The following is a 13,113-nucleotide window of genomic DNA, read 5'->3' as shown; positions in this document are numbered from 1 at the left end:
CCATTATATAGCTTTGTTTTGGAGTGGATTGAGGCCTATACATTCATATCAGTTGTGTTCCTCCATTGTATTCACCTTTCCGTCTTTCTATTGTGGATAGTGTGACAGAATACAGGGAATTGGATTGTGATGATACCGATGAATGAATCCTGCACACAATGTACTTATGTTTTACTACATTTTTTATCAGGGATAATATTTGATTTGATGTGTATGAAATTGTTTGGTGAAATATTCATAAAAGGAGAGTAATTGCCCATAATTCTGCAAACTTTGGATAGTTGTACTTTACAAACAGCAAAGAAAATTTATTCATCTACTGGGATTTAAAAAAAACGAACTTTCTGTTTGTCTGCTTGGACTCAAGACATAGAGTAAAATGTGGCTGTGTTAATCTTTTTGCAGGCAGTCGTGTTCTTTTGATGAATCTATTTGCAATTTTGACGGTATAATATAGTTTTGATGAATGTATTCATGTTTTTAGAAGGCAACTTCTCAAAACATAAATACTTAAAAAAACTTTTTTTACTGTTTTGCAAAAGGCCACAGAGTTCTGTGTCTTGCCGACTCTGTTTTGAAAATCAACAACATTGTTCCAAAAAATACTTGTGCGCGTTTGAGAAAAACTGAAGTGTGTGTGTGTGTGTGTGTGTGTGTGTGTGTGTGTGTGTGTGTGTGTGTGTGTGTGTGTGTGTGTGTGTGTGTGTGTGTGTGTGTGTGTGTGTGTGTGTGTGTGTGTGTGTGTGTGTGTGTGTGTGTGTGTGTGTGTGAGCGGTGGGGTTTATCGATCCGGGGTGACCACGTCTCGGCCATGGAGCGCCTCTCTTGTGATTAATCTCTGGACTCAGAGTCGACCAATGACACGTGACAGGCCTCCCCCTCAATCTCCCTCATTTCTCTTCATTATAGGCTGTATTGTTGGACACCACAGAGGAGAGTAATCATTTACCTTTATTGTGTTTATAAAGCCGGATCATGGATGACCCTTTCTATATTGAATTGAGGACATGGAAAGATCACCGGTCATTGATTAGGAGGATATTAAAGTCATTCAAATGCTATATTTATATGTCAAACAACAGCAACGTGAAAAGAGATGGCATTTCTATGCCAAATGAAAAATAATGGAGGTTACCGTGATCATGTCATAAAAAATTGCCAAAGTTAAGCAATATATTTTGTTTAATCTTGTTAGGTGATTGCTGTTCCTTAACTTTTTGGACAGAAATGGTTGAATGCACACCCAACATAATTTCATTCATTTTCAGGGGTTGTTTCCCGGACAGATTAAGCCTGGTCATAAACTAAAAAGCACTTCCTAATATGAAAGAATCTCCATTGAGAATGCTTTTAAGTCTAGGACTGCTAGTCTGTGTCTGAGAAACCAGCCCCTAGTGATTTACCATGTGATTATCTGGTTTTGTTATTCAGTGCATTTTTGACCGTCTGTTTCATTTTTCACTTACTTTTGTAGTAAACTGAGAAGTAGCACAGAGCAGGGACGCAATGCATCCACTTCACACTCTCAGCCAGAGTAATACTCTCTCTGCTGTTTTACATCTGCAAAAACCTCATGTTTCTCAACTTTACAACCATACGGAAATAACTGCACCAAATATGTCACTTCATAAAACCGGAATGGTCAGCGAATTTCCACGAATAGTACTTCATCACATAGCCAGTGGCCGTAAATGTAACACACCTGAAAAAAAATACCAATATTACGGACCATTCCTCAAGCGGTGGGAGAAATTAGAATGAAAGTTATATGTTATATGGTACATGTTGTAGCCACACAGTCTGTGGCCCCTCTGACCAGAGGAAATTGAACATTACAGTCCCCGTTGTGAACTCTCAAGCCCCACAATTATCAACACAAGGTCGAGAACAGGTTTTACGTAATGATTCAAGCCGCTGTTCATTTCACATGAAGCTAGCGAGAGAGGAGATTGGCGGCTACTCTCCTGCACTCAATCATCCCTTCATAGTTAGCCCCAACCTTTTCACCACTCTGCTCTTCCTTAATTTGCATTCTGCCTCATTAAGTTCATTAAATATGGCCATTCTCCACGCCAACTAAAGATGTCTATTTCCTGGAGTTAATACATCTTATTTGATCAGCCCGACCACCCTCTGTTAACTAGTTGTCGGACTCCGTTAGCACGCACCACTCCCCACTCTCACCTGTCTCTGGTCCACTGCCAATAGAATGGTCCGTATGGTTACTGTTGTCGTGGTGTTGTATTGGCATGGCGTTTACTGTCCCTGGCGTTCTATAAGCCTTTCTGGCTTTCTCTTCCCTCATCGTCAATGTTCAATGTCCTTTCCAATGTTGATTTGTGACAAAGGCCCATAAGTAGAGTGGTAACAGAGGCCCATCGGTGGCCCAGAAGGAGCTCTGAGGACCTAGAGTGGAGGAGCAGTGTGTGAGCCTCAGTCACCCCAGCCAACACAGGGACTAGAGGTGTTTGGGAGGGCCTAATGGCATTTCGATGTACATGAGCCTAGTGGCGGATGCGAGGGGAAGGAGGTTGGGGCAAGGAGGGGAGCTGTTTGGGGAAGATAGGCCCAGCAGAGGACTGGCAGACGGAGAGCGTGCTTTCTCATGTCACAGCTGATTACATTCACTCAGGAGTGGGGAAAGAAGAGAGGGATGGAGGGATGTGCGAGGTGGGGCCGGGAAAAATGGAGCGAGGGATGGGAAACTTCTTTGTTTTTCCTCCTGAGATAGACGCCCGTTCCTCTCATCCAGAAGCGATAACGCTATTGATTGTTCATTTTCCCTGTTTGGTTCACTTTGCCATACTTTTGGCTGAGTGATGACGAGTATGACAGAAGGACTTAAGATGGATGTGCTACTTTGACAGATGGGCTATGTGTATCTGGCTGCATTCAATAGCATTACTTTGCCAGGCTTCCTTCTAGTGCTATCATCCCCATTACTACATGAGGACCCTCTCAGACAAGTACATTATATTCAATACTGTGCTCATATATAGATATACTGTGCTCTCGTGTACAGGTTTGTTTGTCCATTACACATGCTGTGTATGCAGTTCCACTAGAGGAAGTATTTCCATCCGACCGTAATTGTCCACTCTTAGGTGGTTTGGTCCAGTTTGGTCCAGCTAAATGCTCTCTGATAATGACCTTATAAGGAGCTGAGAGAACTGAGGACTATAATGGATGTTGTTCCAAGCTCATTGGTAATTCTAGAACACTCTGTTTTCCTTTTCCAATACTTATCGCTGCAAAACAAACAGATAAGTTTTGCCAAATTATTGTGAGTTTTTTGGGGGAGCTAAACGTCAAAAAGTTTGAGCGGTGCATGCATCAAGCCTATCAAGACTAAAGTCCCATGAGTTTCTTCCTTTTTGTTGTCTGGCCCCGGTTGATACCCATTACCTCTGCTGTGTTCTGTTCCGTTGTGTCCCCCGGAAAAAAACAGGCACATAAGATGAGCCAGACCAGAGTAAACTCCAGTTAGTTTGTGTCAGACACTTTAGTTTCCAGGGGGTTTCTCCACGCTCACAGAGAGCCTATTTTCTCTCCTATTCCAGAGATTACACGGGTTACTGCCCCCGGGTGACCCTCATGGTCAAATGGCAACAGCACGGGCAACAGTGAGCATAATAGAGCATAATAGTAATACTCCTCAACTTTTGCCCATGGTGAAAAACATCTCTTTTTAACAACGTGACTGTTTTATCAAAGAATGACCTACCTTGAATCAAGGACCTTATTTTCTCTATATTGACCCATACTCCATGTACTGTACAGTATGTATACCGTTAGGGTGATGAATAAGGCTTATAGAGACTGATGGCAAGTAGTAGTGACTGGAAACATCTGTGGCTGGTGGTCCAGTGATGATAACCTGCTGTGTGTCTCAAACTGGTGTTTGGTCCTACAGTGAACCTGACTTTACATTATACAGCATCAGAAGACGCAATACTCCATGGTGACTCCAGAATATGTATTTATGCATTTATTTAGTGTCATTATCAGGCTCCTGGGGCTCCTGTTGGTGTGTTATTGGCCCGATTCAGCCACGGTGAGCGACTAGTGAGATCCATAACACTGAGACTCCATAACCACACGATTCACCAACCTATTGACGGGAGAATGAAAAGTCTGGAACACAATGGTTTACATGGCGGCACTGCAAACAGGAAGATCACTATTTATCTCCTGCAACACACGCAATCAACACAAATGCTGGGCCAGGTCTGTCATTTTATGCCTCCTGTTGTGCTGTTGAGAGGAAGCACTGTGGCGGAAAATCACCTGTTTAGGTGTCAAACATCGCTATCCCCCCTCCTTATGCCTGGCTCTCCCTCAAACTGCTAGCCATATTACCCAATACAAGATCCTAGGCTACAGCCCAGTCGGCGCTCTCGTTTTACCTGGATTTACTAGAATAACAGCCTCTGAATAGCAGAGGGATATCAAACACAATAATACCACCACAAACAGTTGTTCAGCTGCCCACTTATACACTGTAGCTACACAGGACATAGCAGCATAGTTTCAAAGCACAATAGTATCACACACACACACACACACACACACAAACACACACCGGGTGGGAAATTTACTCACACACACACAACACACACTGACAACGACATGGCTCGGGGCCCTGGGTCTAAACCTCAGCCTGTGCAACTGGGTTCTGGACTTCCTGACGGGCTGACCCCAGGTGGTGAAAGTAGGAAACAACACTGATCCTCAACACTGGGGCCCCCACAAGGGTGCGTGCTCAACCCCCTCCTGTACTCCCTGTTCATGAATGACTGCATGGCCACGCACGTCTCCAACTTAATCATCAAGTTTGCAAACGAATACAGCAGTGGTAGGACTGGTTACCAAAAACGACGAGACAGCCTACAGGGAGGAGGTGAGGGCCCTGACGGAGTGGTGCCAGGAAAATAATCTCTCCCTCAACATCAGCAAAATGAAGGAGCTGATCGTGGATTACAGGAGACAGCACAGGGAGCACGCCCCCATCCACATCGACGGGGCTGCAGTGGAGAGGGTGAAAAGCTTCAAGTTCCTCAGCGTGCACATCACTGATGAGCTGAAATGGTACATCCACGCAGACAGTGTGTTAAACAAAGACAAATAGTGCCTCTTCAACCTCAGGAGGCTGAAGAACTTTCGCTTGGGCCCCTAAGACCGTCACGAAATTCTACAAATGCAACATTGAGAGCATCCTGTCGGGCTGTATCACCACCTGGTACGGCAACTGCACCGTCCACAACCGCAGGGCTCCCCAGAGGGTGGTGCGGTCAGCCCAACGCATCAACGGGTGCACACTGCCTGCCCTCCATGACATCTACAGCACCCAGTATCACAGGAAGGCCAAGAAAATTCACAAGAACCTCAGCCACCTGAGCCAAGGCCAGTTCACCCGCTACCATCTAGAAGGCGGAGACAGTACAGGTGCTTCAAAGCTGGGACCGAGAGACTGGAAAACAGCTTCTATCGCCTACACTCAGTACCCTGCCCTGAACCTTAGTTACTGTTCCAGCCGGCTACCACCTGGTACTCTACCTTGCACCTTAGAGACTGATGTCCTATCTACATTGTCATTGAACACTGGTCACTTTAATAATGTTTACATACTGTTTTACACACTTTATTTGTATACACTGTATTCAAGTCAAGGCTCATCCTATATAACTACTTCTGTACACACCTTTTCTATTCATATACTGTCCATACTGTCTGTACACACCATCATATTATATTCCGGATTCGGACATTGCTGGTTCTAATATTTCTATATTTGTTCATTCCTTTCTTTTTATTTTGGGGGGGATTTGCGTGTATTGTTTTGTATTGTTAAGTTGTACTGCACTGCTGGAGCTAGGAGCATAAGCATTTCGCTGCACCCGCGACAGAATCTGCAAAATATGTGTACGTGACCAATACATTATTGATTTGATTTGATTTTGATTGGACGCCAACTACATCAGGAAGTCAAGTGACTCTGTCAGAGCTGATACCGTTGTCTGTTTTACTGATCTAGACCTCTCCGCCTCCACATGGAGCCTGGCTCTGTTCTGCTGTTGTGTAGACACCCCTCTCTATATCCTCCTCCTCTCCACTGTGCCTCTATCAGGCTAGCACATCACCCCATGGGATTACCAAATACACATCATCAACCCAGTTACATGAGGAAATCCTCTTTATCAGACCAGCATAACCAAAACGCCTAAGGGCCTGATATTTAAACGATCACAACGATCACATAACCAAATCCTCTCTGTCTCACCTGGGCTTGGCCATTGTATCACGTCTCACTCCCCCCTCAGCAGAGGAGAGAGAGCGGCTCCACTCAGAAATGAAGGGAGGATTATCTCTTAATGCAATCCCTGACTGACTAACTGATATCCCCAGGCGACCCTTTCCCACCACTTTTTCACCGATACATGTAGTCATTTGAAGATTTGGCCCAGATAAGCCCTCCTCAAATCCAGCTCTGTTCCTTCAGCAGGAAGCAGGATATAGGGTTCTGGCTGACTCTCTCCATTCCCCCACTACATATCTGGATTTCAGCCAAGGGATTCCCTATGGGCCCGGGTCAAAAGAAGTGCACTAGGGAATAGGGTGCCATTTGGGACGCAGTATGGGGGTCTGGTCACACTCTCCTGGAACTGTTTTAGTTTTTCTGATATTATGAAAATATGCCAAAAATACAGGTCATTGTGTGAACTTGCATGTGAATTGCAAGGAAGACAACCCTTATATCTACTGTATATCTCACTCTCACTATTACTATTCACATAATACCTTTTTTGCACTATTGGTTAGAGCCTGTAAGTAAGCATTTCACTGTGAGGTGAAATGCTTACTACACCTGTTGTATTTGGCGCACGTGACAAATAAACTTTGATTTGATTTGACAATGTCATGCTAAAAAGGCTAAGTGACACTGCATACTTTATCATAAAAAAGGAATCTAGACACACTATCAGTCTGTCTAGGTACCAATTCCACTCCAAAGACGTTTTGGCACGAAGGCATCTTGCCACTCCACGGGGTAGCCAGGTTATTTTGATCCTGTTTATCTTGAACTCCCGCTGATTCCATGAGATGTAAAAATCAACAAACTATTGCTATCTCCATTGACATGAGCTTCAATATGATCAAAAATGAGTGAGATAAGTTTAGAAGGTTAGAAGTCGGTAGATATCATCGCAAAAATGGAGATCCAAAATGACACGAGTCCTTCAGGGCATCCATTTCACTGTAGAGTGACATGTTTTCAAAACGATTACTGAATGTCAAGTAATGAAATACATGCTTCCTCCTCTGTTTTGTTCCTCTGGCCTTTACTACCCTCAGTAGAGGAAATTAATTGTAAATTATGAGCCTCTGATTGGAACAAGATCATGGAAGAACAAATCAAATTGTCAAAGGTTATAACCCTCCAAAGATATATGGAAATGATGTGCAAATGTTTTATCATTTGGAGATGATGATAGATGTCAAGTAGCCAATGACGAGTAAAAGCTTGAATGAACTCTCAAATGCGCTGTAAAAGGTAAACAACTAATGTGGAAAGACATTTCTTCTTAATGTTTTCTACTGAGGTTGCTCCGAAGGACGAACGTGGCATGGGCACATAAGAAAGAAAATCCTGTGATTATCTGAAGAGAAAAAACAATGGATGACTTTCAGACTAGGGGACGCAATATCAATCATGGCCAATTTGAGGCCACCAACATGAAATATGATTTCATGAGACAAATGCAGTGTCATTCTTAATGTGCTTAACCTTTACTGTCAATGAAAAAGTATTGATTGTTCTGTGGCATTTTTTTCATCATTTGATTTCAGAAAGCGTAATAACACATGGTGATGGGGAACAATAAAAGATGAATGGCAACTGAATGGTCTCAGTTTAACAAAGATCAAATCCCCATAGAGCGATTATGTGGAGAGAAAAATTAGTGGGATTTATGCCTTTGCTGGAGTAGTTTTTGATATTGTCCAGAACTATCTGAATGATAATATATTTCCATTACTCTCTAAGTTATCTATCTACGTATCAATATTGTTTTCACATGACTGTAACATTGTCTACTCGGCGTGATATATAAAGGCTATACATGAATTTGAGTGATTACATTTCTCCCGCCTCCATCCCTCAGCTGTTTACCAAAAAGTGGTGTGGTGATGGCTTTGTTTTTGTTTGAATTCCAGAATGCCCCTTTAAGGTGCTATTAGGCTGTTCAATATTTTCTCCAACCATCTTTGAATATGTATTAGCCCTCTGCATAACATTATTGCCAACCAGGAATAGTTATTCACAGCCTAAACAGTATTTCTATTATTTCTCTATTCTCGAGTCATTGGACGGTCTCCTCTGCCGGCCTGCTATTTTTTTCCACTTACTCAACCTAATAAGGCTCTGCTCTGCTGCACTACAACCAAATCAGCAGTGCCTTTTCACCCTCTAATAAGTGGTTAGCTTGATTTATCTGGGTGATCTCATGCTCCTACGAGGCTGGAGCTCCACAGGCTCTGCCCACACGGGAGACGTCCTTTATAATCACTTGGCCTGTCCACCAGTTCCAGATGAGTCCATTACAGCCAGGGTAAACGCTGTCATTTTTTTTTTTTACCCTGGAAAGGAGCAGTGTGGTGGCGCGGGATGGTGGCAGGTTGATTCAGAGTGGGGGCGTGTTGAGGTGGTTGAGGATACAATGATGCATAAATACCATGGCTCCTTCTGTTGTTAAACCGACATGGTCTGGGGCTGTCTGGCCTCTGCAGAGATGCTGCAGGGCCCTGGGGGAGCCCCGAGGGCCACAGGAACCCCTTAGACTGGTAGAATGGGCACTTATTCACCGGCCCACCCCCTCTTTGTGCCCTCCCGGACCCCACCCCCTGTCCCTGCCCTCCCGGACCCTTCCCCCTGTCCCTGCCCTCCCGGACCCCTCCCCCACCTCCTGCCCTCCCAGACCCCTCCCCCTCCCCCTGCCCTCCCGGACCCCACCCCCTGTCCCTGCCCTCCCGGACCCCTCCCCCTTCCCCTGCCCTCCCGGACTCCTTCCCCCTCCCCCTGCCCTCCCGGACCCCTGTCCCTGTCCCTGCCCTCCCATGTTTGTTTACTTACAGTAACACTTGGAGAACACTGATCACCCTTGTAATTTATAATCAAACAGTAACAGTCATTACCTGTATGATTCTGTCCCTGCAGTTGAACCCTCTGGCCAGCCAGGCTGCTGTGGCGGCAGCAGCAGCAGCAGCTATGGGCTCTATGGCCGGATCCCAGGTCTTTGGCAACACCCTCTCCAACCTGCAAGCGGGAGTCACGGGGCAACTGGTCACTAATGCACAAGGACAGGTTAGTGATCTTTACCAGTCGTAATATCAATAGAGGTTTTCTATAGGTTTCACAGTGTTCATTAGACCTGACTAGAACTACTTGTAAATTAAATGCAAAAGTTATAGTGGGGGAAGATCACATCACATAATGATGGTTTCACTATATTTTCCATGTTCTTCAGTCAATGTTACACTATACCAGTCTTAGAAAACACTTTCCACTAACTAAATACACACAAACACAATTCCAAAGATTGGATGGTCTCAATATTTCATTTTCCTATGTAGTAATCTTGTTTGGGGGTTTATTTCTTTCTTTTTTAGCTGTGTGGTATGTGGCGTTGCTCCGCGGCAGCCATCCTGCCATATGTTAAGCTATTTGGGAATAAACAAAGCCCTTCCTCCTCTTATCCGCATGCGCCCGTCGCAGTAAAACGCTGACCTTGTCATATTTACAGGGTGGCTGCAGAATTGTTCCATCAGTAGCCAGAGGCTTGAACGATGACGCTTGTCAGAGTGGGGCCCTATCTAATGAATCATCTTATCGCAGGTGCACACGGCGCATATTAAAGGAAGATCGCATGGACAATGTGCCCTTTCACGCCAGCCAGTTATTTACCTTAACCCCTATTTCATCCCTCGCTCTCCGCGCTCCTCCCGCTATCCTGTTTATCACTCAATTAAAACTACGGCCCGCTGAATATCTTTTGTGGCTTTATGATAAGACGGACCTAATTCCATGCTTGTTTGTGTAGGAAGTCTGTAGGGAGTAAGAATTGCTGTACATGGAAGATTTTGTCAACATGCTCATGACAGAGCAATGCACATACAGTTGAAGTCGGAAGTTTACATACACTTAGGTTGGAGTCATTACAATTCGTTTTCAACCACTCCACAAATTTCTTGTTAACAAACTATAGTTTTGGCAAGTCGGTTAGGACATCTACTGTGTGCATGACACAAGTAATTTTTCCAACAATTGTTTACAGACAGATTATTTCACTTATAATTCACTGTATCACAATTCCAGTGGGTCAGAGGTTTACATACACTAAGTTGACTGTGCCTTTAAACAGCTAGGAAATTCCAGAAAATTATGTCATGGCTTTAGAAGCATCTGATAGGCTAAGTGACATCGTTTGAGTCAATTGGAGGGGTACCTGTGGATGTATTTCAAGGCCTAGCTTCAAACTCAGTGCCTCTTTGCTTGACATCATGGGACAATCAAAAGAAATCAGCCAAGACCTCAGAAAGAAAGTTGTAGACCTTCACAAGTCTGGTTCATCCTTGGGAGCAATTTCCAAATGCCTGAAGGCACCACGTTCATCTGTACAAACAATAGTACGCAAGTATAAACACCATGGGACCACGCAGCCGTCACACCGCTCAGGAAGGAGACGCGTTCTGCCTCCTAGAGATGAACGTACTTTGATGAGAAAAGTGCAAATCAATCCCAGAACAACGACAATGGACCTTGTTAAGATGCTGGAGGAAACAGGTACAAAAGTATCTATATTCACAGTAAAACGAGTGCTATATCGACATAATCTGAAAGGCCGCTCATCAAGGAAGAAGCCACTGCTCAAAAACCACCACAAAAAAGCCAGACTATGGTTTGCAACTGCACATGGGGACAAAGATTGTACTTTTTGGAGAAATGTCCTCTGGTCTGATGAAACAATTTTTTTTACTGTTTGGCCATAATGACCATCGTTATGTTTGGAGGAAAAAGGGGGAGGCTTGCAAGCCAAAGAACACCATCCCAACCGTGAAGCACGGGGGTGGCTGCATCATGTTGTGGGGGTGCTTTGCTGCAGGAGGGACTGGTGCACTTCACAAAATAGATGGCATCATGAGGTAGGAAATATTGGTTATGTGGATATAGTGAAGCAACATCTCAAGACATCAGTCAGGAAGTTAAAGCTTGGTCGCAAATGGGTCTTCCAAATGGACAATGACCCCAAGCATACTTCCAATGTTGTGGCAAAATGGCTTAAGGACAACAAAGTCAAGGTATTGAGGTGGCCATCACAAAGCCCTGACCTCAATCCTATAGACAATTTGTGGGCAGAACTGAAAAAGCCTGTGTGAGCAAGGAGGCCTACAAACCTGACTCAGTTACACCAGCTCTGTCCGGAGGAATGGGCCAAAATTCACCCAACTTATTGTGGGAAGCTTGTGGAAGGCTCCCCAAAACGTTTGACCCAAGATAAACAATTTAAAGGCAATGCTACCAAATACTAATTGAGTGTATGTAAACTTCTGACCCACTGGGAACGCGATGAAAGAAATAAAAGCTGAAATAAATCATTCTCTCTACTATTATTCTGACATTTCACATTCTTAAAATAAAGTGGTGATCCTAACTGACCGAAGACAGGGACTTTTTACTAGGATTAAATGTCAGGAATTGTGAAAAACTGAGTTTAAATGTATTTGGCTAAGGTGTATGTTAACTTCCGACTTCAACTGTAAACGGCTTGTGTGAGTCAGTGTTAGCCCTTGATGCTAAATGCGGCTAATGAGACAGTATGGGTTTCCCTGGTCTGGGGAAAGGTGCCGGGGCCGCAGGGACAGATTGCCATGGAGATGGATTTGATGGGATGCTCTGTGCTTTTGTAGTGTATCGGCGACTGACATTGGCTGACACAATCAGGTCACTGAGACGGTCAAAGCCCTGGGCTACAGTCCTTTGCTCCCCACCTCATTATTTCAGAGCATTATTCAGTCTGAGCACTCTGAAACGTGCACCACACTACTAACGTAGCCAGGGTCCCCCCACCGCACACGCACACGCACACGCGCGCACGTACACACCACCACCCCTCTTATACTGGGAAGGGAACATTACAGAGACTAAATGCATGCTTGGATCTTGACTGGGAGACCGACAAACACTGCCTCAGAAGCTGCCCACCGTAAAATCAGAAATGGTGTCGGTATGTAGATTCTCAAACAGGAAACAAAAGAATAGCTTTTATCAGACTTTGGTGTTTATTTTGCTGGGAGAATGATAAAGGAACGAGAATAGCTCGAATACATGTACACTTCTTGAATATGAATTCTCTAGCTAGGTAAGACAACATTGTGACAGCGTTGTAACTGTACTAAAGCACAAGTACTTTGATAAAAGGTATCTGTGTGAAAATCCCTGCCCTGCATTGATTTTGAGTCCTTTCTTCTCCTAAGAGAGGTCTTTTAATCTAAATGAACAATTTTGGTGTTTTGAAGAGAGCGGAACACAGTACAGTAGGGGTTACAGTCATTCACCCTATCACTAATGCCCATTGGATTTTTTAGGGGCGCAACTTTGGTTTTATACGTGGGGGGGACATAATATATTACATTTTTTGTCAGATAAACACTCCAAACAGCCTACCCGACTGCTCATAGGCATCCGCATGGTCCTAAATCACCCCGCACCCCGTTGTTTGTATCACATTCCAATGATGAAAATGCAATTTCAGAATATGTGGGGGGGGGGGGGACATATCCCCCGTCCCCAGTGAAAGTTGCGCCCTGGATTTCTTGTTAGAGTAGGTTCCCGATAGGGGCCTTGAAAAGCGTTGGATTTAATAATGTGGCTTTAACATGTATCAACCTGATTATGGAGTATATGTGTCCAGTAATCAACGAAGCCATTCTTCAGTCCCGTCTTTGTGATTGAGGCTGTAGTGTAAGAAAGAGTTCATTCAATAGTGAATTTCAAATCAGTACACGGTCTGCCTAAGGAAAGCACTGCACCATTTTACCGTAGTTCCTCAGTATCAA

General features: G+C 44.3%; 1 protein-coding gene across 4 annotated transcripts in view; it reads left to right on the top strand.

Moving 5' to 3' along the window:
* The window catches only part of LOC129859370 (POU domain, class 6, transcription factor 2-like), a 93,498-nt gene that overhangs the window by 62,834 nt on the left and 17,551 nt on the right, over positions 1-13,113 (top strand). For all 4 annotated transcript variants that reach the window (XM_055929087.1, XM_055929086.1, XM_055929084.1 and 1 more), the window contains one exon: positions 9,215-9,361. In XM_055929087.1, the coding sequence (XP_055785062.1) occupies positions 9,215-9,361 (147 nt within the window). The remainder of the gene's footprint in view (positions 1-9,214; positions 9,362-13,113) is intronic.

This window comes from Salvelinus fontinalis, chromosome 7 (assembly GCF_029448725.1).
Source record: "Salvelinus fontinalis isolate EN_2023a chromosome 7, ASM2944872v1, whole genome shotgun sequence".
In the NCBI taxonomy this organism is placed as follows: Eukaryota; Metazoa; Chordata; class Actinopteri; order Salmoniformes; family Salmonidae; genus Salvelinus; species Salvelinus fontinalis.
The sequence above is the reverse complement of the archived record's forward strand: the minus strand, read 5'-3'. Positions and strand labels throughout refer to the sequence as shown.